Source organism: Bubalus kerabau, chromosome 13, assembly GCF_029407905.1.
Source record: "Bubalus kerabau isolate K-KA32 ecotype Philippines breed swamp buffalo chromosome 13, PCC_UOA_SB_1v2, whole genome shotgun sequence".
NCBI lineage: Eukaryota > Metazoa > Chordata > Mammalia > Artiodactyla > Bovidae > Bubalus > Bubalus kerabau.
Window position 1 is genome coordinate 11,781,891 of NC_073636.1, and position 24,159 is coordinate 11,806,049.

Sequence of the window (24,159 nt, forward strand, 5' to 3'; positions counted from 1 at the left end):
TCACCCAGCTCATTCCCATAGGCCCAACGGTCCATGCAGTGGGCACCCTGTTCCCAGCCCAGCGATGCTTCTGCTACAAGCAGAACGCCTGCCTGGCCTCTGAGCCCTGCACGGCAGACACGCGGTGGGAGGGCAGAGGCTCAGGGTGATCTCAACACTACAGATTCAACAGGAGACTGGTTTTTCAAGGAGTCCCCCAGCCATGAATCTGCTCTTGAACAACCCCGTTTGTCTGCTTTCCCCGGAAAGGAGCTGAGAATGTCCGCAAATGTTACGTGAGAACATGTCCCAGCTGGACACACACCATGTGTGCAGTAACTATTCAACACATCCTTCTCTTGGAAGACTATGGGTTGCTCTTCCTTCTCTCGAGTACAGGGCTTAGTCTTGCTGAAAATAACACTGCTGGCTTCCACTCTAAGATTCTTTGACTTCTCCTGGCATGGTTATCCAGCTGTGGATTTTTTTTTTTTTAAAGGTGGGGGAATCCCATAGATCTCTCTTCATTCTTGGTCTGGAGCTCTGGCTGGATCCCAGACAATGTCTGGACCAGGAGGTCTCTGCTCCATGGGTCTCCCCACTTCTCTCAGGGCAGGTATCAACAGGGGAGGAAGGGCCGTGATTTCCCTGTGGGCTGTCCCCTGGGGAGGAATTGGGCAGCCCTCCAGGGAGCAGGGTGCTATGAGCAAACACCTCTGTCTGTAGCCCAGTTCTTGCTTCTGTGATCTAAAGCACTGATGGTAATAATAGTTAATATTTACCAGAGTTTGCTTACTCCTCCTACAACCCACAATGTTGAAAGGACCTGATGAATCAGGCCCATTTTCTTGATGAGGAATCAAAAGATTGAAGACATTGAGGCCCTTGCCCAAGGTCTCATGGGTGGTTATGTGGCAGAACCAGGATTTGAATCCAGAACTGTGTGGCCCCCAAAGCCCACATAGTTGCCCCTCTTTGAGCTGTGTTTAGAGGCCCATTGGTTTATTTAGCCTCAGTCCTCAACCCAGACATGTAGCCTCCCTCAACAGCTGCCCATACTGCGGTCTGCTCTCTGCGTGGCCATGGCTAAAGGGGTGGAGGGACAGTACTGGGACAGCCACTTACTGATGCACTTGAGGTTGGGAGTGGTCCAGTGGGCGACTTTCGCGGTCTCGTTAAACACACACTGGGTCAAGCTGGAGGTCCCAGCTTTACGCTTGAAGCCAGAATTACAAACATACCGCTCCCTGGAGTTGATGCTGTAACTCTTGACCTGGATGTCTGCATGCTCCACGGATGTGGGAGTCGGGCAGGTGATGCCTACAGAAGCGTAGAAGAGAGGGAAGATGTGAGCAGATTGCAGCTTGCTCTGCAGGATGCTTGGGTGGAAGTCAGTAACTTTAAACCCGAGGCACCCTGGGGATCCACCCCCCAGATTCAAGCATGTGGAAGGTGTCACGTAAGGCGCCCACCATCTAGAAGTGGTCCAGGATCTTTCTTTAAGAGCCAGCCACTGAGCATCACTAGAGCCTGGGGGTCATCAGTGGAGACCCCTCTCCCTATCCTCTACCCCCATGTCTCCAGCCTCTGTATCTTTCAACCATATCCATCTCTGTCTCTCTCCTACCCTGAACAACAGCAAAAGGCTCCAGATGGCTACCTTTAACAAACCTTCCATTTCTACAAGGCAGCTGGCATCATCTTCATTTTTTAAATAGTTTATGTATTTATTTCTTTGGCTGCCCCGGGTCTTAGTTGTGGCATTCAGGATCTTTAGTTGTGGCATGTGAGATCTTTAGTTGCAGTATGTGAGATCTAGTTCCCCCACCAGTGATGGAACCCAGGACCCCTGCACTGGGAATGTGGAGTCTTAACCACTGGACCATCAGGGGAGTCCCCAGCAGCATCTTTATAAATGCATATTTGATGACTTCACTTTTTCCTGGTTGCCCACTGCCATCTTTCCTAAGCTGAGTTTAATGTCACTTTCTTAGGAAAGCCCTCCCTCACCCCTACAGTCACCCGAGTCCCAGAGTTCTGTGTCCTCTTCCTCTACAATGGGTTCCACCCACAGCTGTAATAAGACACGGAGCCTTCAAGAAGGCTCTGCTGGCCCCGTCTGCCTCTCCAGCTACTCTTGTCTCTGGCCACACTGGCCTTTGGCCTATCACCACCCCCCATGCCTTCACCATGCCCCCCTGCCTCCCCCCATCCCGCTCTTCCTACTTAGTTCAATGTCACTTCCTCAGGAAAGCCCTCCCTCACAAGGGTCCTCAGTTCTTACAAGGTGAGGACCCAGCCAGGTTACCACCTTTCCTCCAAAGCAGCCTCCTTTAAGACTGAGTCTCATGCAAAGCCAGGAAGAGTTTATTGAAGCTAAAGTTTCAAAGCAAGATTTTCCTGTAGCCATTTGAAACAACTGTATGATTTCTTAATGCTCTTTCCCCTATCAATTCAGTACATTATTAGGTTTTCTTGTGCATGGAAGAGATGGGAGAACTAGTTTCTGAGGGCAAGCCTCGCATATGTGGGGCGGTCGAGGCAGCTGAGAGTGGGCTGTGCTGGAGGGAAAGTCCCACGGAGGGAAATTCCTCAATAGCATTTGCCATCATCCTGAAGGCTCCTTTCTCAGTTACTAAAGGGTGTGTCTGTGCTGAGTGGCTCGTTGGTTGGGTGCCTGGCTGCCCACAGCTGCCTGCAGAGCTGACTTCCGGGTTCCAGGTTGGGAAATGAGTAAGTCTCTGCTGAGCAGCTGCAGCATCATGAGGGTTAGGACTCTGGCAAGAGAAGTGAGTGAAGTAATCTTTCTGCCAGTGAGGGACTCTGAGGGGAAGACTGAATGTAGCGCCAGTTGGATTCACAGTCTGGAGGAGGAAGGCGCCCTAACTGCCCCTGTGTCAGGGGTCCAACCTAGGGCTCAAGGGCCAAATCCAGCCTGCCATCTACTTTTGCCAATAAAGTTTTATTGGCACACAGCCTTGCTCATTTGTTCATGAAGATAGACGCTTTCACTCTGCAACAGTAGGACTGAATTGTTATAACAGAGATCTAAATTATTGACTTCCTGGCACCTTTTCAGGAACAGCCTGCCCCAGGCTGTGTAGCCTTGAAACAAACCACTGCCCTGGTTACTAAGACCAGCTGAGTGAGTCAGCAGAGAACTAGTGCCGTCCTCGGAGTAACTGAGGTTGACAAAAGTAATATTGCCCCACATAAAAAGAAAAACTGCCCCACATGGCAAAACTCAGTGTAAGTCAGAAGACAAATGACCAAAATGAAAAAAAAAAAAAAAAAAACTGCATTTTCTATCACATAGGGTTAACTTCTCTCATGTCAAGAGCTCCTGAAAGTCAATCAAAAGACTGCCAATCCCACAGAAAAATAGGAAAAGAGTATAAACCGGAACTTGACAGAAAAGGAAATACAAATGGTGTTAAATACATTTTAAATATACTCAACCTCAGTCATAATGAAGGAAATGTAAAATAAAACTACCTAAGACAGTGCTTTCAGCTCCCAAGTTGGAATAGAGCCAGAAGTTGGTTACTATACCATTACTGGAATGTGGCTCATACAGCCCCAAGTGAGACATACTTGTAATCTAAATACCCATGCATTTTGACCCTGCAATTCTGCTCCCAGGGATTTTATTTTACAGCTATATCTGCATTCCTGTGAAATGTTGTTACAACATGCATATACCCCTGAACTCAGCAGTTCCACCTCTAGGATTTGCCTTACTGGTGTATTTATGAACTGAGTGTGTACAACATTATCCATTAAAATAGCCAGTGAATTACCCTGTATGTCGTCAGTAGGAGAATAAATAAATTACAATAGAGATTATAGCACCACTGTACCATGAAGTCCTACCCAGCTCTTTACAATAGAGATTAGAAAAAAAAAGAAAGAAAGAATTTATTTATGCACTGAAGTGGAGAGATTTCCAGGATAAACTGTTAGGTTTGGAAGCAAAGGGACAGAGCACTGTGTTTTATACACTACCCTCAGTGAGAGATGAAGCAATACATATATCCAGTTTTTTGTTTATACATAAAATCTCCAAAAGCATACACAAGAAACTATTCACACTGGAGGTGAGGCAGCTCAGGGATAAGATTGCTGCCTTTTCACGCTTTCTGAATTTTTATTAAAAATGCTTTTGAAATATTTTGTAATGCTGTTTCTTCTGCTGATGTGTACACAGGTGTTTTTTTTTTTTTTTTTTCCCCCATGATATATACTGGGGTAACAATCAAAATAGCTAGCAGCCAAACAGTGGCCTGATTCAGACAGCGAACAATCAGAATAGCTGCTGGCATTAACCAGGACCCGATGGGGTGACCACTAGCCACAGGTCAAAAGCCACACCAAGGATGAGAACCGGCAGAATATCAGTCATGTATATATACTATATACTGTTTTAAATATATGAAATACTTCATAATAAAAAAGTTGGGGATGGCATTTAAAAATACCCCACCACAGGAAGTCAGAAATCACAGGACAAAGGAGAACTAAACCACGTGGAGCGTGCTCATTGCTTTTACTGTAACACCATGCCGCCTCTGCCTGGAGCCCTAGCTTTCTGCTTTCCTGCCTGACCCTCTGCCCAGGGCTTACCCATCTTCTCCTCCAGAAAGCGCCCTCTGGGTTTCCACACTCCCCAGCTGCTAGCCTAGGTACAGATGTCAGAGAATCACTGCCAGAATGAGTGGGACATGTACTCACCTCTCGGGGTCACCACCTCCTGAACCCCTTCTGCCACATCCTGCTGGCTAGGAGGGCCTCTTTAGACATCAAATCAGAGGAAGCCACATTCAGAGTGTGGTTGGAACAGTTAACTGCCAAGTGCTCAGCAGTCTGCAGACAGGCCAGCCATCACAGGGCCAGCTGTCAGACCCTCCCCTCCCACTTCAGGGTGTATTGGTGAGGCGTCAGCATCCTCACACCTGAGCACACCTGAGTCCAGTGGGTCAGTCACTCCAGGCTTTACTTTGGTCTTCCTAGTCTCAGAAGGGAAAATAGATTGTTTGATTTTCATTCTTAATCCAACCCTGACTCTTCTTTTAAAACCCCATCGACATCTAATATTAGATTTTTAAAATATTTATTTACTTATTTAGGGTGCACTGGGTCTCAGTTGCCACATATAGCATCTAGTTCCCCAGTCAAGGAGCATGAAGCCTTAGCTACTGGACCACAAGAGAGGTCCCTAATGTTACATTTTTAAAACTATAATATCCAGCTTGCTGTCCTTTATCACTCCATCCTGATGCTGGCAATGCTCTCTCCACTTACAGTGATTCTATAGTGGACACAGCATTTTCATTCCCTTTTCAATGAGATCATAAGATAACCATTATATTTTAATGTAGTAGTTTTCTAAAAAACATTTTTTTCCCTATTAACTTGTGTGAACAGAGATCATGGGATAAGCGATCTGGCTGTTTCGGTGTACTCCCTTCCTCCTCCACTCCCTCCATCCGATGTCTGGGTTGCATCTTGCTCACCTGAATCCCTTCCCAAACATTCTTATTCGCCTTGTAGTCCTCAAGTTCAGCTTTATCCACGGATTCCAATTTCGAATCATGTTTTGAATCTATTGATCTTTCCTTGGTCACCTTTTTTTTTTTTTTTTTGGTCCTCACATTTTCTATGTTGTCTTCAGGTTTGAGATCATGTGTCAGCAAATTGTCCTACATCTTCTAAATCTGGAAATCCTTTCCTCCATTTAGGGCAATGGATTTCAACTTTGAGTGTTTGTGGCACTCTGAAATAAAACATTTGCCCTGTCACTCGAGGGGATTTAAAAAGTTGAGGCCATGGCAACCGTGTCAGTAAGAGCCACGAGAATCACTGCCACAGTGTAAGGACGCCGTGCTAATGTGTCATTCTGCAGAGCTGCCTGCTATGTGGGTGGGACAGTTTATTGAATGTATAAGTACCTAAGTTTATGGCATATGTAATAATTCTAAGTTTGGGGCAGGCTTAAGTAAATAGGCAGTCTTCTCCACGGTGGCCTGACTCCACCTTAGATGCATAGTTAACCTGTGACACGGTAAAGATGTGTGTGAGCACCCTGGCAGGATGGAAGAAGCACTCCTGTTCCTTTGCACTTGGGAGATGGCTGCCCTTGCAGCTCCCGCTGTCACTCATCTGCAGCCCCCACGGGCGGCCGAGCAGCTCCTCCAGCCCTGTGACCCTTTGCTGCAGCTTCTCCCACCTTTGGGCCAGGTGTGTCCAGCTCCAGGATGAGGAGCGCCCCTTGTGGAAGCTGGAGTCTCAGAGGGAAGATGAAGGACCCACATGGGTTCCAGCTCTGCCTCTCGGCTCCCAGGGGGCTCTTGCTTCCCCCCGGTTTACATCCATCTTCCCACCAGACCGTGACCTGGAGGCTCCGGCTTCAGATGCCGAAAGGACAGCTCACCTAGAGAATAACCAGCTCCCACAGCAGCACAAGGTGGTTCTGCTCCTCTTAGATCCTTAGGACCACAGTCCTGACAGATACAGTCTCAGAGTATCTTTTCACAGTTGGTTACTAGTTACAATAGGGAAAATGGTAACTACGTTGCTTCCCACAGTTGGTTACTAGTTACAACAGGGAAAATGGTAACTATCTTGAAGAAAGCTGACAGCTGCCACCTGAACCAAGTGATCAGACATAACATCACAGGGACTTCCCCCTGGTGGTCTAGTGGCTATGACATTGTATTCCCAATGCAGGGGGCCTAGGTTCAATCCCTGGTCAGGGAACTACATCCTGCATGCTGCAACTAAGACTCGGTGTGGTCAAATAAATAAATTAAATATTAAATAAAAAGAAGTAAGATCACCAACATGGGGATATACAGCTGTCATATGCCTCCTGATCTGATTCACTGCCAAGGACACAGGACCACATCTGTGGTCTCCCTCCCCTAAATCCATAACCTGAATCTAACCATGAGGAAACATACAGAATGTTTCAGACTGAAAGAGGCTAAAGAGATATGATAACTAAATGTTACATGTGGTCCTAGATTAGATCCAGAATTAGGAAGAAAACAGCTAAAAGGACATTAATGGGACAACTGACGAAATTTGAAAAAATGGACCTTGTATTAGATAATATTATTATGCCGAGATTAAATGTCCTAATTTTGATAGTCATACTGTGATCTGGTAAGAGTGTTGTGTTTTAGGAAGGTATGTAATAAAATGTGTTCCTGGGAAATACACATTGAGATATTTAGGCATAAATATTTCAAGCATAATGTGGCAAACCGTTTAGATGCTTCAGAAGAAGATGTACATGTAATATAAATATGCAAATGTACGTATACTTAGAGAGAGGGGGAAACAGTAAATAAAACGGTGGTCCAGTGGTCAGGAATCTGCTTTGCAGTGCAGGGGACACGGGTTTGATCCCTGGTTGGGGAACTAAGATCCCACATGCCACGGAGCATCCAAGTCCACGTGCCACAACTGAGAGTGTGTGCGCCACAATCTCGCATGACGCGACTAAGCCCCGACAAAGCACATAAATACATTTGAAAAAAATAAAATGCGGCAAGATATAAACAGTGGGCAAAGATGGGTAAAAGGTACTCAGAAGGCCTTTGTACTGTCTTTACAACTTCCTGATGAGTCTGAGGTTGTATCGGAATAAATAAAAGTAAACAAAAATAAATAAAAGTAAAAAATAAATAAATAAAAAAGTAAGCATCCAAATCAACATTAGCTGAGTGGTGCCTGGGGCCCTTTCCTTGAGATTTCCTCTTGAAGCAGACTCTATGAGCCCTCTACAGCTCAGACCACGATTACCTTTTGGTCAGGAAAATCTTTGATTATTTCCCTCGTGATCTTCACGGTGCTCACTGCCCCTCATTACCTGTCCTCTCTTCACACCTTTTAGAGGTTCTTGCTCATTTCCCCGGGGGCCAGTAGTGGTGCTTCCACTCTTTCTACACTTGGTTGTCTTTTTTTTTTTTTTTTTAATGTTTATTTCGCTGCTCTGGGTCTTTTAAAAAATTTGACTATGCTATTTCTTTATTTTTGGCTGTGCTGGGTCTTTGTTGCTGCGTGGGCTTTTCTCTAGTTGTGGTGATCGGGGGCTACTCCAGGTGTGGCGCTCATGGCCTCTCTTGTTGCTCTAGAGTCCGAGAGCTTCAATAGTTGTGGCTCTAGAGCACAAGGTCAATGGTTGTGGCGCATAGGCTTAGTTGCTCTGCAGCATACGGGATCTTCCCGGATCAGGGCTCGAAACCAAGTCTCTGGCACTGGCAGGCAGATTCTTTGCCACCGAGCCACCAGGGAAGCCCTGCTCCGGGTCTTAGCTGCAGTGTGTGGGATCTTTTAGTTGCCGCTCACAGGCTGCAGCCAAGAGTCCTGCATTGTCCCTGATGGGAGTGTTCGTCTCCATCAGGGCCACACTGGAGGCCTTGCTCTGCCTCGTCAACTCTGCTCTTTGCTGCCTTTACCCTCCTCTTCTACCCTCCTTGTCAGTGCTTCTCAGATGTGCACCAAACCGTCTGGAGGGCCTGTGACAACACAGAGTACTGCACCCTCTTCTTGGAACTCCCGAGTCAGCAGGTCCCGGGCAGGAGCCGAGCATCTGACTTTCTAACCCCAGCCCTAACAAGCTGCAGGTGATGATGATGCTCCTGGCCCAAGGACCATGCCCTCTGCTATTTACAGGCGTAGAAACACCTTGGCATCACAGCAAGTTACTTTTCAGCATGAAAACTGCTTGTTCGTTCTTTTTCAGGTCATGGTCTTGGTTCCATCAGTGAGGATTTCTTTTACAGTTCTTCCTGGTGTGCTCCTCTGAATTTATAATATTTTTTCATTGAATCTAATTCTCCCCCACCTCCAGCTCAAAAATGTTCTGTGGGTGTGTTTGTGTGTGTCTAGCTTGACAGTACCACACCACAAAATCTCAAATTAAATCTCAGATTTTTGCTACCAAAATCCTAAGTCTGTACCTGTGGGGCTTTGCTATACGTGAACAGAGCTGGGGAAGTATTTAGAAGTGGACGGGTAGGTTAAGTGGAGAGGAATGACAGTAAAACTCAACCCTGGAAGCATTTGACCATGACCAGCATGGATAGTCCCATAAAAACACTAGACTCTGTTCTGTGATAAAGTGTTCCTTCCTTCTGTGGGAGCCTGAATGGACCTTGGACCTTTGGACCTCTCAGGGTACATTACTGATGGCTGGACAGTCTCTCCAGTCACAGAGGAGTAACTCCAGAGAATACAGCAGATGGGAGAGGGCTCGGCAAAGACGGGATTTAGTTGGCAAGAGTGTATTTAGCTGGTTTCCTTCCTTATTCCAAGTCTGGTCTCTGGAGCTGACACCATCATTGTCTTGGCCTTGGGAGAGTCTGTAACGTCAGAGTCGAGTGTTGAGCCTCTCTGCCAGAGGTTGTTGTGAAACCTTAAAAGGGAGGAGACTCAGAACCCCCGCCTCACCCCAAACACCACACGCACAGTGATGCTCAGGACCAGTCCATTTCCTCAGAATTGCAAAGGCAACGTGCTCAAAGCTGTACCTGTCTTTTTTGTGACCAGCTTATTTCACTTTAAGGGCTTCCCTGGTGGCTCAGATGGTAAAGAATCTGCCTACACTGCAGGAGACCTGGGTTTGATCCCTAGATGGCGAAGATCCCTTGCAGGAGGGCATGGCAACCCACTCCAGTATTCTTGCCTGGAGAATTCCATGGACAGAGGAGCCTGGTGGGCTACAGTCCATGGGGTCGCAAAGAGTGAACATGACTGAGTGACTAACACACTATTTCATTTAGCATAATCAATATTGTAGCATATTTCAAAACCGCCTTCCTTTTTAAGGCTAAATATTGCACTCTGTATCAACCACATTTTGATTGTCATTCATCTGCTGATGGACACTTGTGCTGCTTCTACGATTTGCTTACTGTGAGTAATGCTGCTATGATCATAGGTGCACAAATATCTCTTTAAGACCCTACTTTCTTATCTTTGTTCCTCTGTATATAATGTATCTTTATTCTTTGGGTCATGATTTTCTCCCTCTCCTCATTTTTCAGCAGTCTGAATATGATGTGTCTAGCATGAGATTATTTCAAGGGGCTGGCATTTATCCTGCTTGGTGTTCTCTTAGCTTCCTGCATCTGTAATTGAATAGCTTTTATAAATTTGGAGAAATTCCCAACTATTATCTCTTCAACTATTTCTTCTGCTCCATTCTCTTCTGTTTCTGGAGCTCTGATTATACATGTATGAAACCACTTCCTATCGTACCACAGCTCTTGGATGCTCTGCTCTGGTCTGTTTTCCCTCTCTTGTTTGCTCTTTGTGTTGCTGTTAATGTGCACTGACCTGTCTTCAAGTTTACTGATTCTTTTCTTGGCTATGTCAAGCGCTCTGATAAGCTTGTCAAAGGCTTGCTTCATCTCTATTGTTGTTAAGTTTTTTCTAATATTACCATTTGAGACTTTCTCATGATTTCCATTTCTCAGCTGAAATTCCCCCCTTTACTCATGAATGCTGTCTATCTTTTTCATCTGAGCCTTTAACATGTTAATGATATTGAGCTAGCCAAAAGGTTCCTTTGGTTTTTTCCATAAGATGGCTCTCATAGAGCTTAGTTGTCTTTAACTTCATTAGAAACAATTTTGTTAGATTGTATTGTGACAACTATCATATCAGCATACATTTTTAAAAGCTTATCAAAATTGGTGAATTTGTATGTAGCCATTTTAAATATTGAAGATGGAAGAAAAAAGCAACATTTTTGGCATATTGTGCATTATTATTTCAGGAAAGGTAAAAGCACAACTGCAATGCAGAAAGATATTTGTGCAATGTATGGAGACGATGCTGTGACTAATCGAACATTTCAAAGGTGGTTTGCAAAGTTTCATGCTGGAGATTTCTCACTGGATGACACTCCATGGTTGAGTAGACCAGTTGAAGTTGATAGTAGTCAAATTGAGACATTAATTGAGAACAATCAATTAATTGTTATATCATGCAGGCGATTGCTGACATACTCAAAGTATCCAAACCAAGGGTTGAAGATCCTGTGCACCAGGTTGCTTATATTCGTCGCTTTGAGGTTTGGGTTCCACAAAGTTAAGAAAAAAAAAAACAAAAAACCTTCTTGACTGTATTTCTACATGTGATTCTCCACTTAAATGTAATATCTTCCATTTTTAAAACAAATTGTGACAGGTGATGAAAAGTGGACACTGTACAATAATGCAGAATGGAAAAGATAGTGGGCCAGGTGAAATGAACCACCACCAACCATACCAAAGGCCGATCTTCATCCAAAGAAAGTGATGTTGTGTATATGGTGGGATTGGAAGGGAGTCCTCTATTATGTACTCCTTCTGGAAAACCAAACGATTAATTCCAACAAATACTGCTCCCAATTAGACCAACTGAAAGCAGCACTCAGCAAAAAGCATCCAGAATTAGTCAACAGAAAACACATATACATCAGGATAACGCAAGATCGCGTGTTTCTGTAACACCCAGGCAAAAACTGTTGCAGTTTGACTGGAAAGTTCTGATTCATCTGCCATATACACCAGACACTGCACTTTTAGGTGTCCATTTATTTCAGTCTTTAGAAATTAATGGAAAAACTTTCAATTCCCTGGAAGACTGTATAAGGCACTTGGAACAGTTGTTTGCTCAAAAAGATACAAAGTTTTGGGAAGATGGATTTATGAAGTTGCCTGAAAAAAATGGCAGAAGGTAGTGGAACAAAACAGGGAATACATTGTTGAGTAAAGTTCTTGGTAAAAAAAAAAAAAAAAAAAAAGAAAAGAAAAGAAAGTTCTTGGTGAAAATGAAAAATGTGTCTTTTATTTTTACTTAAAAAACTGAAGGACCTTTTTGGCCAACCCAACAGTTCCTTTAACTTCCAGTGCAAAGAGTCGGACACGACTGAGCGACTGAACTGAACTGATAGTTTCAATTTCTGGGTCATCGGTGAGTCTTGTTTATTGCTTTTGATCCCTGGGTCGGGAAGATCCCCCGGAGGAGGAAATGGCAACCCACTCCAGTACTCTTGCCTGGAAAATCCCATGGACAGAGGAATCTGGTAGGCCATAGTCCATGGGGTCCCAAAGAGTCGGACAAGACTGAGCGACTTCACTTTCACTTCATAGTGGGACTTTTCTGTTGTTGTGACGTAGACATACAGTATGTTGAGACATATTTTTTGGTATGGCTCAATTTTTGATTGAATGCTTAACCATATTTGTAGAACTGAGATAAACAGTATTTATACCTGAAAGTGTGAACACTTCTAATGCTAAACTGATGATGTGGGAAAGGTTGAGTCAGTCAAGTCAGTTGTTGAATTGGATTTAGATTTTGTTGTTGCTATGGTTACGTTCAGACTAGCATTGGCTTCAAATTCCCCCAGTTTTGTTTTGTTTTTTAAGTGGGGGGCTGTGCTGGGTCTTCGCTGCAGTGAGCAGGGTCTCCTCTCTAGTTGCTGCGTGCGGGCTCCTCACTGCAATGGCGTCTCTTGTTGCAGAGCATGGCTGCAGGGCACACACAGGTTTCAGTAGCTGCTGCTCCCAGGCTCGAGAGCACAGGCTCAGTAGTTGTGGCACACACGCTTAGTTGCTCTGTGGCATGTGGGATATTCCTGCACAGGGATCGAACCTGTGTCCTCTGCATTGGCAGGTGAATTCTTTACCACTGTGCCACCAGTGGTAAAGTCTTTTCTTGTGCTTAGGGTGAATTTGAGTAAACTCTGGGAGATAACGGAGGGCGGAGGATCCTGTTGTGCTGCAATCCATGGGGCTGCAGTCAGACACCACGTAGTGACTGAGCAACAAGTGCTTCGAGTGGGGGCTGGAGTGGTAGGGGGTTTTTCTCAGTGTTCCTGCTCCACCCTCATCTTGAGTCCTTTTCTGTTTATCTAAACCACAGGGGTTATCTCTCCACACTCCTGCCCACCCCACCCTGGGCAGTTGATGGCCGTGCTTGTGACTTGGCGTTTGCTTGCCTGGATGGGGTGGGGTCAGGGGAAGCTGACTCTTGTCCTGGTCCAGCCTCAGTCTTAGGCAGGCCCGCTGTGCCTGGCACTCAGGCTTGCAGCTTTCAGTCGTCTTGCTTTTTCCTTCCGTGGCAGCCAAACGCCCCCTCATTATCTTTAACAGGGTTTGTGCATGTAAAAGCGTCTCCAGCAGCAGCAGTAGTGGGCCTCCAGTGCAGTTGGTATAGGATCTGTACCCAGGACCAAGTATACGTGGGGTTATTTAGGGACTTGACATTCTGTTCCATTGATATATTTGTCTATTTGTTCATCTAGACATCCAATACCTTGCTGTCTTGATTATTGTAGCTTTATTGTTGAAGTCAGGTAGTGTAAATCCTCTGACTTTGTTAATCCTTTTCAAAGCTGACTTTGGTCCTTTACTGGGTTATCAAGTCAGTATATCAATTTCTAACTGGAAAAAAATAAGCCTGCTGAAAGTTTGATTGGAATTGCATTAAATTTATAGATCAAGTTGGTGAAGAACTGACATCTTAATAGTACTGAGTCTTCTCAATACCCAATAACACAGTCTTTCTTGATTTAAGTCTTCAGTAATTTATCTCAGAAATGTTTTCTAGTTTTCAGTGTATCAATTTTGTACATCTTTTGTCAATGTATCCCTAAGTACTTCATATTTTTACTACAACGCAAATGACATTATGTTTATTTCAGTTTTTAATTGTTGCTAGTATTTTGTATTTTGATGTTTGTAAATTGGTTGTGTGCTCTGCAACTTTGCTCAACTCATTCCATTAGCATTTTTGTAGATTCCATGGGATTTTCTATGCAGGTGGTTCCATAGAAATTTCATGATTCCATTTCATTTACTGTGTTGTCTTACTAAATGTAACGCTCTGTTTTATTATTGCAGTGTTTGCTTTCAGATCTGTAGTATATGTCTTTACCTCATCACAGCTCACCCACAGGTGAAATCATACTACTTCACATGTGTAGTATAAGAACCTTGAACAATATACTTTAATTTCTCCCCATCCAGCCTTTTGCTATTCTCTCAAATGTTTTGCTTCTACTTATAAACACCACAATACATTATTATTATTTTTACTTTAAACAGCTGATTACATATTTTATTGGCTATGGATTTTAATAGATGTTTTCTATCTATTATTCATCATTTCTGGGTGTTTTGTTTCCAGCAGGATTTTTCAGAATGTCTGCTCTGTCATTTTACTGAAAAAGGAAGTTACTTTCCACTGTGAACAGTGTGTGTGTGTGTGTGTGCGTGCACGCTTAGCCTCTCAGTTGTGTCAAACGCTTTGCAACCCCATGGACTGTAGCCCGCCAGGCTCCTGTGTCCATGGGATTTCCCAGGCAAGAATACTGGAGTAGGTTGCCAATCCCATCTCCAGGGGATCTTCCCAACCCAGGGATGGAACCTGTCTCCTACATTGCAGGCAGATTCTTTACCACTGAGCCACCTGCGCAGCCAATCAACCACATATTGGTCAGTAACTCACTTTACGAAGCTAGACTTTCACAAGTGCAATGGAGGTAACACATTGGATTGTGTCAATAATCTTCATCTCAGAGGCCTTAGTCACACCTTTTGATACTTCAGTTATAATTTCTCTTCTCATAACATTGTTGTCTAGATAGTCAGTGAAGCAAATCTCACCTTGTTTACAACACTGTAAGCTCCTGATTACAGTTCTCAGGTACTCTTATTACAGGAGCTAAGCCCAGTATGTGATGGGTGTTTTCTGAAGTTAGTTTTCAGCTTACAAATCTATAGGATGGAATGGATGAAGTAATGGAAATGGGAGAAAATGTAAGATTCTTGGATTTTCAAAACTCCTAAGTAGGCAAAAAATATACATAACAAGTCTTAACGATTGTTTAAATGAAGTCATCAAAATATTTGTGTAGGGCTACACCTCTTTCTACTTCCCAGAACCTGTGAATCAGACTTTTTTCTGACATGAGTAAGTAACCCTGGCCTACTCTCGAATCCAGAGTTCAAGAGTAGCAGGCTCCTCCCATTCTGTAAGAAAAGTCAGAATCCATTTCAGTATTTTCTGCCTCTTATTCTGCTGTTGAAATGCCTATAGCACGCTGACTGGTGGGATGCCAAGACGTATAGGATATGATCGCTGCCCTCATGCTCATTGTGACGCTGATGTAGCCAAGGCATAAAAGCCTTTCTGTGTTTTCACTAATCCATTCTCCCTCTTTATTCTGGCTGAAGCACCAGCCAAGCCAACACACATTTTCCTCTTGGCACTCAGTGTAAGTACCCACTACACCCAGGTCATGCCTTTAACTCATCAGCTCTCTCAGGCTCCTTAACTAAGCCTCCCAGTCTACCTTTTGTGTGGTAGGTAGACTCATCGTCATTCAAATCCTTAAATTATGACTTCTGAAAGCTTGGGAGACTTGAGTGGCTGTAGGTTGAAGGAAGAACAAAAGGGAAAGAATGAAATACATTCTATACTCGAAGGACTCAGGAGGAAATCTGCCCCCCCCACCTTCCGCCTTACCAACACCGCCTTGGTTCAGGGTTTCATCACCACTTACTGGAACTATTGCAAAAGTCTCCAGTTTAGCTTCCTGCCTCCAGACTCTCCTGCCTACAGTTTATTCTCCACACTCTTGACAAGAGTAACCCTTACACCACGTGCGTGCATGCTAAGTCGCTTTAGTTGTGCCCAACTCTTTGTGACCCTGTGGACTGTAGCCCGCCAGGCTCCTCTCTCCATGGGATTTCCCAGGCAAGAATGCTGGATTGGGTTGCTATATTCTCTTCCAGGGGATCTTCCTGACCCAAGGATCAAACCTGGGTCTCCCACACTGCAGGTGGATTCTTTACCATCTGAGCCACTAGAGAGGTCCAACTCTTCCACCATACAGCTCCAGCAATATCCCCCTGGACCCAGCCCTTAATTACCTTCCCTCTGTGCAGGAGAAAATCATCTTTCCAAGTAGAAACATTCAAATAACATCAATCATGTTTAATAAGTAACATGGATATGACTCCAAGAGAATGTACTAGGGGACTTTATACATGTATTTACTTAGTTATGTGCTATTGGGTAAAATCAGTTCGGTAGAAGTGATCTAGCCCAATACAAGTTAGCTGGAGTGATGATTTTATTGCAAAAGAATATCCTCAAATGTTTATGCCATTTAAAAAAGACTTTAAGGGCTTTCCCCTTGCCTTATTTGTTCTATATAGCTAATTTTCATCCAACTTATTTTACTCTATGCTGTTTAGAATAGCAGAGATTTTGAAACAACCTGAATATCCATCCTTTGGCAGGTAACAGAAGCCTACCAACAACTCTAACAATAAGGGATTATTTAAACAAGTCATAAAGGATTGTAAAATATATGTATATAATGCAGTTATATGCAGTGACTTTATAGAGCCCGATTTTGAGCAATCTGCAAAATTTACAAAGCCACCAAAACATTGCCAAACAAAATTGGTTATAATTAACTAAAGATGAATTAGAAAAAACTCCAAAATTCTAGCTCTTTTTTGTGTTACTTCTTTTGTAGTTTTATTTTTTCCTTTATTACAAAAGCAATGCAAATTACATTGGAAAGACAAGAAAAGGCAGAAAACTACACAGACACAGACGCATACATACACAACCTATCATCTCTCGACTCTAGATCTCTAGTAAAGGCTGAATCATACAGTGCATACTGTTTGAAAGCAACCCCATTATATTTATTGCAATCCTCCACTGTTGGACATTCAGGTTGATTTCAACAAATCCCATATTTTGTACATTTAAGTTTGTATCACTTTTTTGCCATCAGTAGCAGCACAAAGCAAAAATGAGATAAAAATAATTTGACAAAAGTTTTAGCAAAACTCCCCAGATGTCTGAAAAATGGCTTATTAATTTAAAAAATGTTTAAAGACACAAGCTGTACAACCACCCTTAGGCACACCAGCACCCTGCATAACAAAACCCAAGCTGGTGAGCAGGGATATTCATCTTGAAACAAATCATCATCGTCTCCAGCTGCTTTGGGCAAATCACCTGAAGCCTCACAGCTTACGAGGGTCTTTAAGAAGCTGCCTGGCCAAGATGATGCGTTCCCCTCCAGATGAGGCCTCCTGAATCAGAACAGATGACAGCAACTCGCTTTGTCTATTAGCACTGAAAACTAGCGGGAACAGATCTGAAACTATCATTTACCCAGCTAGTTGTAAGGAAGAAGCTGCTCTGTATAACTCCCGACCAGGATCACACTGCCAAGTAGCAAATCTAATCATCTGTGTCCACTTCCCTTCTCAGTTCACTTAAAAACATCAGGTACCCTTTGTTCTCTGAGCTATTCATCCATTTTTACACCAGGAGAACATGTCCTGGCGGCTACTCAGGTGGCATTAGTGGTAAAGAACCTGCCCGCCAATGCAGACCTTGGTTTGATCCCTGGAGGAGGGAGTGGCCGTCCACTCCAGTATTCTTGCCTGGAAAATCCCATGGACAGAGGAGGCTGGAGTGCTTCATTCCAAGGAGTCTCAAAGAGTCGACACAAATGAAACACTTAGCATACATGCTGTCCTGATTACTGCAACTTTGTAAGTCTTAAAGTCAGAAGTGCTGATCCCCCAGCTCAGTTGTCTTTCAAAGCTGTTTGATTGTGCTAAGTCTTTTGCATTTCCTGTCTCGATTTTGCAACCAGTCTATCATTTTCTATAAGAAAGCCTGCTGGAATTTTTATCTGATAAAAATTTTATCTGGAGAACTGATACCTTAGCAGCATTGATTTGTCCAGTCCGTGAACATGACACACCTCCATTTGTTTAGATCTTTAATTTCTCTCAGCAGTGCTTTGTGGGTTTTAGTGTACAGTCTTTCTTATTTTTTTTTTTTTTTTTTTGGTCAGAGTTATCCCTAACTTTCTGATGCTATTGCAAATGATATTGTTATTTTAAAAATTCAGTTTCCAATTACTCATGGCTAATGTATAGAAATATAATTGATTTTCATGTAGTGATGTTTTGTCTATAGCAACCAATATATACAAACAGCTGATGCTGAATACAGGTGTAAGAGCAATTCAGCAGAGATCATCTTTTCAACAAATGGTGCTGGAAAAATTGGATAGCCACATTTGCTTGGAAAACCAAACAAATACAAAATTTTCAACCCATATTTCACATTATATGAAAAATTAATTCAAAATGAATCACAGACATCAATAAAAGCTAAACTATAAAACTTCTAGAAGTAAACATAGAAGAAAACCTTTGTAACCTTGACTTAAGCAAATATTTCTTAGATATGACACTAAAAGCACAATGCAAAAGAACAAATTAATGAGCTGAACTTCATCAAAATTAAAAATGTCTTCTCTTCATCAAACACTGTTATGAAAATGAAAAGAGAAGTCACAGACTCTGAAAATTTTTTTTTGCAAATCATATATCCAATAAAGGACTTATATCCAGAAAATATAAAGAACTCTCAAAACTCAATAATAATTCAATAACTCAATTTTTTAAAGGGCAGAATGCTTAACTAGACACTTTACCAAAAGAAGACAGATTGATGGCAAGGAAGCACAAGAAGAGATGCTCAATATTATTAATTATTAGGAAAATGCAAATTAAAACTATGAAAGACAACTACACATCTACTAGAATGGGAATGATTAAAGAGAAAGACTGATCACACACACATAATTGTTTTCTTTTGGTAACTATGGGAGCTGATGATGAATGTGTTAATCTTATTGCGGCAATCATTTCACAATATATACACATATCAAATCATCACTTTGTACACCTTGTGTATGCGGTCAGTTGCTCAGTTGTTCTGATTCTGCGACCTCATGCACTGTAGCCCACCAGGCTCCTCTGTCCATGGGATTCTCTAGGCAAGAATGTTGGAGAACATGGGTAGCCATGCCCTCCTCCAGGGGATCTTTCTGACCCAGAGATCAAACCTGTGTCTCTGGCATCTCCTGCATTGGCCAGGTGGGTTGTTTATCACTGTGCCATCTGGGAAGCCTTTTGTACAGCTTAAACTTGCACAATATTATATATCAATTACATATACCTCAATAAAACTGGAAAAAAATTAAAAGTTAACAAAAAAAGACTGGCCATACCAAGTACCAACAAGGATGGAGAGGAAGTGGAACTCTTGCCCACTGCTGGCGGGAATGTCAATGAGTACAATTACTTTAGAAAACAGATTGGCTGTTACTTTAAACAGTAAGCATACACATGTCATGTTATCCAGACATTCACTCCCAGCCATTTTCTCTACCCAAGTGAAATGAAAACCTCTGTCCACACAAAAACCTATATGGAAATGTTCATAATAGTTTTATATTTAATAGTCAAAACCAGAAACCCCCAAAACGTCCAGCAACAAAGTGGATGGATAAAAAAACTACAACATCCGTGCATTAGAACAGTTCTCAGTAGTAAAGAAGAATGGACTGCTTGATACAAGTTACAAGCTGGAGAATTCTCAGGATAATTATTATAAGTGAAAGGAACACAGGACATGGGGAAGCTTCTGAGAGTGATGATTATATTTACTTTCGTGATGGTGGTGATGGTTTCCTGACTTTACGTTTACCTCTAAACTTATCAAATTGTGCAATTTATATGTGCACTGTTTATTATCTGTCAACCGCCCCCCAAGAGAGCTGTTTAGGAAAAACTAAGAACCATCAAGAGCTAAGAGATGGAAGCCGTGCCTCTGTGAGGTCAAAGAGCTGCTGGAGCTGAAGAGCTTCAGGGAGTTTGCCTGCAGCCGGCTCTGCCCTGGGAGGTACACTGCTCTCGGTTTTGCTGGGTTCTGACTAAGGCTGCATTTCACTTTCACATCGTCCAGTAGACTTGCCCCCCCATTGTTCTCCCCTGGGTCATGCGGGACATTGGCTAGGCAGGTGGGAGGAATTGACATCACCCTCATAACTCGGATTCTCAGATATGGGGGGAAATCCAAACATAGTCTCAGGAAAAGAAAACCTCAGGAAAGCCAGAAGAGCTAGGGGATTCTCAGCAGGCCAGCCTGCGACCAACGCGGATGGATCCTCCAGTGGAGGACCGGCGGACTGACTCGACTGGATGTAAGTTATGAGAAGTGTTGCCTTAAACACAGACACGTGCACAGACCGATTGCGGGATTACTCTCCTCTGGAGAGTCCATGGATGGCCTTTGGGGGCCCCTTAACCCCAAAACTATATGCAGGTTTTGTTAAGTCGTGCGTTCGTGTGTTTTTCAGAGGAGAGGGTTTGTAGCTTTCATCAGACCCTCGCAGCTCCGTGACTGCGAAATGATTAAGGCGTGCCAACGCGGATAAACGCGGATACATCCCTACTTTCTCCTCCCTCTTGTCCAGCTCCTGGGACGAAAACCCACCAGCAGGACACTCATTTGAGTCTGCCCAGTGAGTTGACAGCTGTGTGTCTTAAATTCCTCCTGAACACACACACCCAGCCATCCTTCCACTTCATTTTTCCCGGTTTGTCTGGGAGCGCTCCGTCCGGACTGCGGCCCCCACCCCCGCGCGCCCTCAGGGTTTCCTAACGCTGAGACTTCCCAGCTGTTGCCAGGCCCCCCAGGTGTGCAACCCGCCTGACACGTTTGCTGTCCTCTGGGACGTACGCGGTCCGTACCCCGTCGTACCGCCGCCCACCCGTATAACCTGCTTTGGTCGAGGGGAGGGACCCCCGCGAGGACTGCCGGCTGTTGAACGCTCTCCCTGCTTTCCTCGCGGGGCTCACCCATTTCTCGAAATCGCTGTAAAGCTCCCAACTGGAGCTCGTGCAGCACACCCCGGCTTCATCCCTTTGCCTCGGAAATTGGGGAAAACGTAGAATGAAAAGCCCGGCGACTCGCTGCCTGCCTTGAGTGGCCAGGGGAGCGGGGCCCGCAGCCTGTGGTCCCCGCGTCCCTCCACGTGTCCCCGGCGCGCGGGGCGCACCTCGTGCTGGGGGCCGCCCCGCGCCCGGCCGCCCGCCTCCCTGCCCGCCCGCCAGGCGCGCGCGCCCTACCCGGCGTGGCCGAAGATCCGAGCAGCAGTAGTAGCAGCAGCAGCCCCAGCGCGGGGAGGGCGCCGGCCCCGCGGCCCCGGAGCCGCCCGGACATGGCCAGACTTCGGCCGCGCCCCCGCCGGCAGCCTCCCGGGCTCGCCCCGGCCGGGACGCCCAGCCGCCGGGGCGCTCAGATGCCCACGGCCTGGGGGAGGCGGCGGGCCGCAGCTCCAGACTGGCCGCCCCGCGAGCCGCATTCGCTTTCGCTTTTGCTTTAGCCCCCGAGGGCAGGAGAGAGGTGAGAAGCGGTGACAGTTCCGTGACTCAGCATCCCCGCCCCCTCCCCTGGAAAAAACCCAGGCGGCGCCGTGACCCCCGCGCCGCCGCCGAGTCCCCGCAGCGCCTCCGGCCGCGCCCGGACGGGGACCCGGACTGTGCCCCGCGGAGGCCCGGACTGTGCCCCGCGGAGGCCCGGAGTCCTCGCCGGCTGTGCCCTCCAGCCCCTGGTGTCCCCAGCGGTTTATTCCGTCGCGTGTCCCCGCGCAGAGGGAATGGGAGAAACCGACTCGTTCCCGTAAACACGGCCGGTGGGCGTCACACCTGGCTTCCACTCCACTCTGTCACCTCCCCTGGCTTGTGTGCGTCTGTCGCTCTGACTTAGACGGCCTGGACCTTGGGCTGCCTGCGAACGAGCGGCCCCACGCCCTGCCGGTCCGGGCCTGTGACGCTGGGTGACAACTGGGCTGTCGCCCCGCGTGGCTGGCTTGGTTACCTGCTCTGTGTGTCCAGGCCCAGACCTGGCGCGCACCCGGAGCTGCCTGACCCAACGTTCCCCGACTCCTGGCACTGGCACTGGGGCTTCTTAATCTTGCTGCATCTTTCTTCCCCAAGAACATTTCAGCTATTTAAAGGGGGCTTGGGAGAGAGGACCAACCGTGGTTCCCCTCTGTGCCTTATTCCTGCGTTAGAGGAATTCGCCTAGCCTACCATCCTGCTGCTGGGCAGGCAGCTTGCTTTCTTGGGCTCTCCAGTTAAGCTGCACAGTCCTGAGAAGCAGGTGCGCTATGAGAAAGCTCCCGATGCACAATCGAAAACCCCCAGTTTGGGAAGTGAAATGAGGCCGACGCGGCGTCTTTGGCCTGGGCCTCCCTCCATTTTCCAAGCGCTAAGATCCCGAATAACTCGGCACACAGCCAACTGTCACGAATGCCAACCGCAGCCCTTACTCAGGTTTAGTCCGTTTTCTATGACTCAGGGGAGGGTGTGTGCTCAGTTCTAGGCAGTCTTGTCATGTGTGAAGATGTCTGTGCCCCCCACTGTCAAGACGGAGAGCACTCGTCCCCAGCACCCTCTCATGGAGCCCTGGCCATCGTCGAGTTTTTCTCCATCTCTGTGACCTTGTCATTTGAAGGATGGTATGTAAGTGGATTCGTACAGTTTGTAACCACTAGAGGTCCACTGTTGTCCCTTGAGATCCATTCAAGTTGCTGTGTGTCAGTACTTTGTCACTTTTAGTGAGCAATACTGAGGGTTTCTTTTTTAAAACGTGTGAGGCTCCGCCATCCACACCCAGACAACCCTGTGCTTTTGGGTCTGTGTTAGTTTGCTAGGGCTGCCTTAACAAAGTTTCAAGAACTAGGTGCTTGATTACAGCAGAAAGTGATTCTCTGATGTTCTGGAGGGCAGGAGTCTCAGGTCCAAGTGTCCCTGGGGGCCCAGCTCTCTGGGAAGACGCTGGGGGACCGTCCTACCCACGTCTTCTAGCTTCTGGAGTTCCTGGGTTTGTCAGTTCTCTGCGGTTACTCCCAGTTACTAACTTGCCTTCCCTCTGTGCCTGTCTCTGTCCAAATTTCTCCCTCTTCTATAGACACCAGACGTAATGGATTAGGAAGCACCCTAATTCTAACGACGTCGTTTTCTCTTGATGACCTCTTAGAGATTCTGTTTCCAAAGTGGTGACATGCTGAGTCACTGGGAGTTAGGACTTCAGCATATGTTTCTAGGATGACACATTTCCACCTAAACAAGAGGGGTTTTTTTTATTTTTTTAATTTGTTTTATTTATTTATTTAATGTTTGGCTGTACCAAGTCTTCATTGCTGAATGGGCTTTCTCTAGGGATGGCGAGCAGGGGGCGTCTCTTTAGTTCCAGTGTGCAGGCTTCTCGTTGTGGGGGCTTCATATTTTCTGCCCCCAGGCTCCAGATCGAGGGCTCAGTTGTTGTGGCTCCCATGTGGCTCACATGGGACGTGTGACTGAACCAGTGTCCCCTGCGTTGGCAGGTGGATTCTTACCCACTGAATCAGCAGGGAAGCCCCTATGGTATCTTTACTTCTGAGAACAAAGTCCAAGACCTATTTTTCAGGCCAAAGGGAGTGAACAGCTGGGTCCCTGAGGTATCCACACCTCGAGGGTGACTCATGTAGGAGTTTGTCCCAGGGCCTTCAAATCAGAGGCCCTTACAGGGCTGGGGAACTCGGTCATCAGCCGCCACTCAGAGCGCAGCTAGGGTTGAGGACACAGCTGTGGGAACAGGAAAGATGATTCCTGGTAGCAGGGTCTTCAGCCATAGCCCTTCCTCTGGAGGAGTAGACAGTGGCCCATCAGGACAGAAGGGTAATGGGTCACCCAGAGGAGGAGGCCGTGGATCAAGGCTAATGGATTATTTCCCACCCTCCTCCTCCTCTGCCTCCTTCTTGCTTTAGAATCTTAATTAAAAAAAATTGTTTATTTGGCTGCACCAGGTCTTAGTTGCAGTATGCAGGATCTTCAACCTTTATTGTGACATGTGGGATCTATTAATAGTTCCCTGACCAGGGATTGAACCTGGGGCCCCTGCATTGGGAGCTCAGAGTTTTAGCCACTGGACCACCAGGAAAGTCCCAAAAATGTTAAACTTTTAAAGTAAACTGTAATTCATATAACAGTAAATTCACCACTTTATTGTGTATAATTCATTTGTTTTTATTCATGACATTGTATGCGTGCGTGCTAAGACATTCCAGGTGTGTCTGACTCTGTGTGACCCTGTGGACTGTAGCCCACCAGGCTCCTCTATCTATGGGATTCTCCAGGCAAGAATACTGGAGTGGCTTGCCATGCCTTCCTCCAGGGGATCTTCCAGACCCAGGGATCGAACCCGCATCTCTTACATCTCCTGCACTGGCAGTCATGT

At 45.6% G+C, this 24,159-nt stretch overlaps 1 protein-coding gene and 1 non-coding gene across 5 annotated transcripts in view; one reads left to right on the top strand and one right to left on the bottom strand.

Moving 5' to 3' along the window:
• The window catches only part of IL15RA (interleukin 15 receptor subunit alpha), a 37,086-nt gene extending 15,396 nt beyond the window's left edge, over nucleotides 1-21,690 (bottom strand). For all 4 annotated transcript variants that reach the window (XM_055543485.1, XM_055543484.1, XM_055543483.1 and 1 more), the window contains exons 1-2: nucleotides 21,006-21,690; nucleotides 1,105-1,299 (exon numbers count right to left, since the gene is read on the bottom strand). In XM_055543485.1, coding sequence (XP_055399460.1) covers nucleotides 1,105-1,299; nucleotides 21,006-21,099 — 289 coding nt within the window. In that variant the 5' untranslated portion in view covers nucleotides 21,100-21,690. The remainder of the gene's footprint in view (nucleotides 1-1,104; nucleotides 1,300-21,005) is intronic.
• On the top strand, nucleotides 6,663-6,735 carry TRNAG-CCC (transfer RNA glycine (anticodon CCC)). Its single transcript has one exon. It is a non-coding gene; the product is annotated as a tRNA-Gly (tRNA).
• Nucleotides 21,691-24,159: the final 2,469 nt, after the last annotated feature.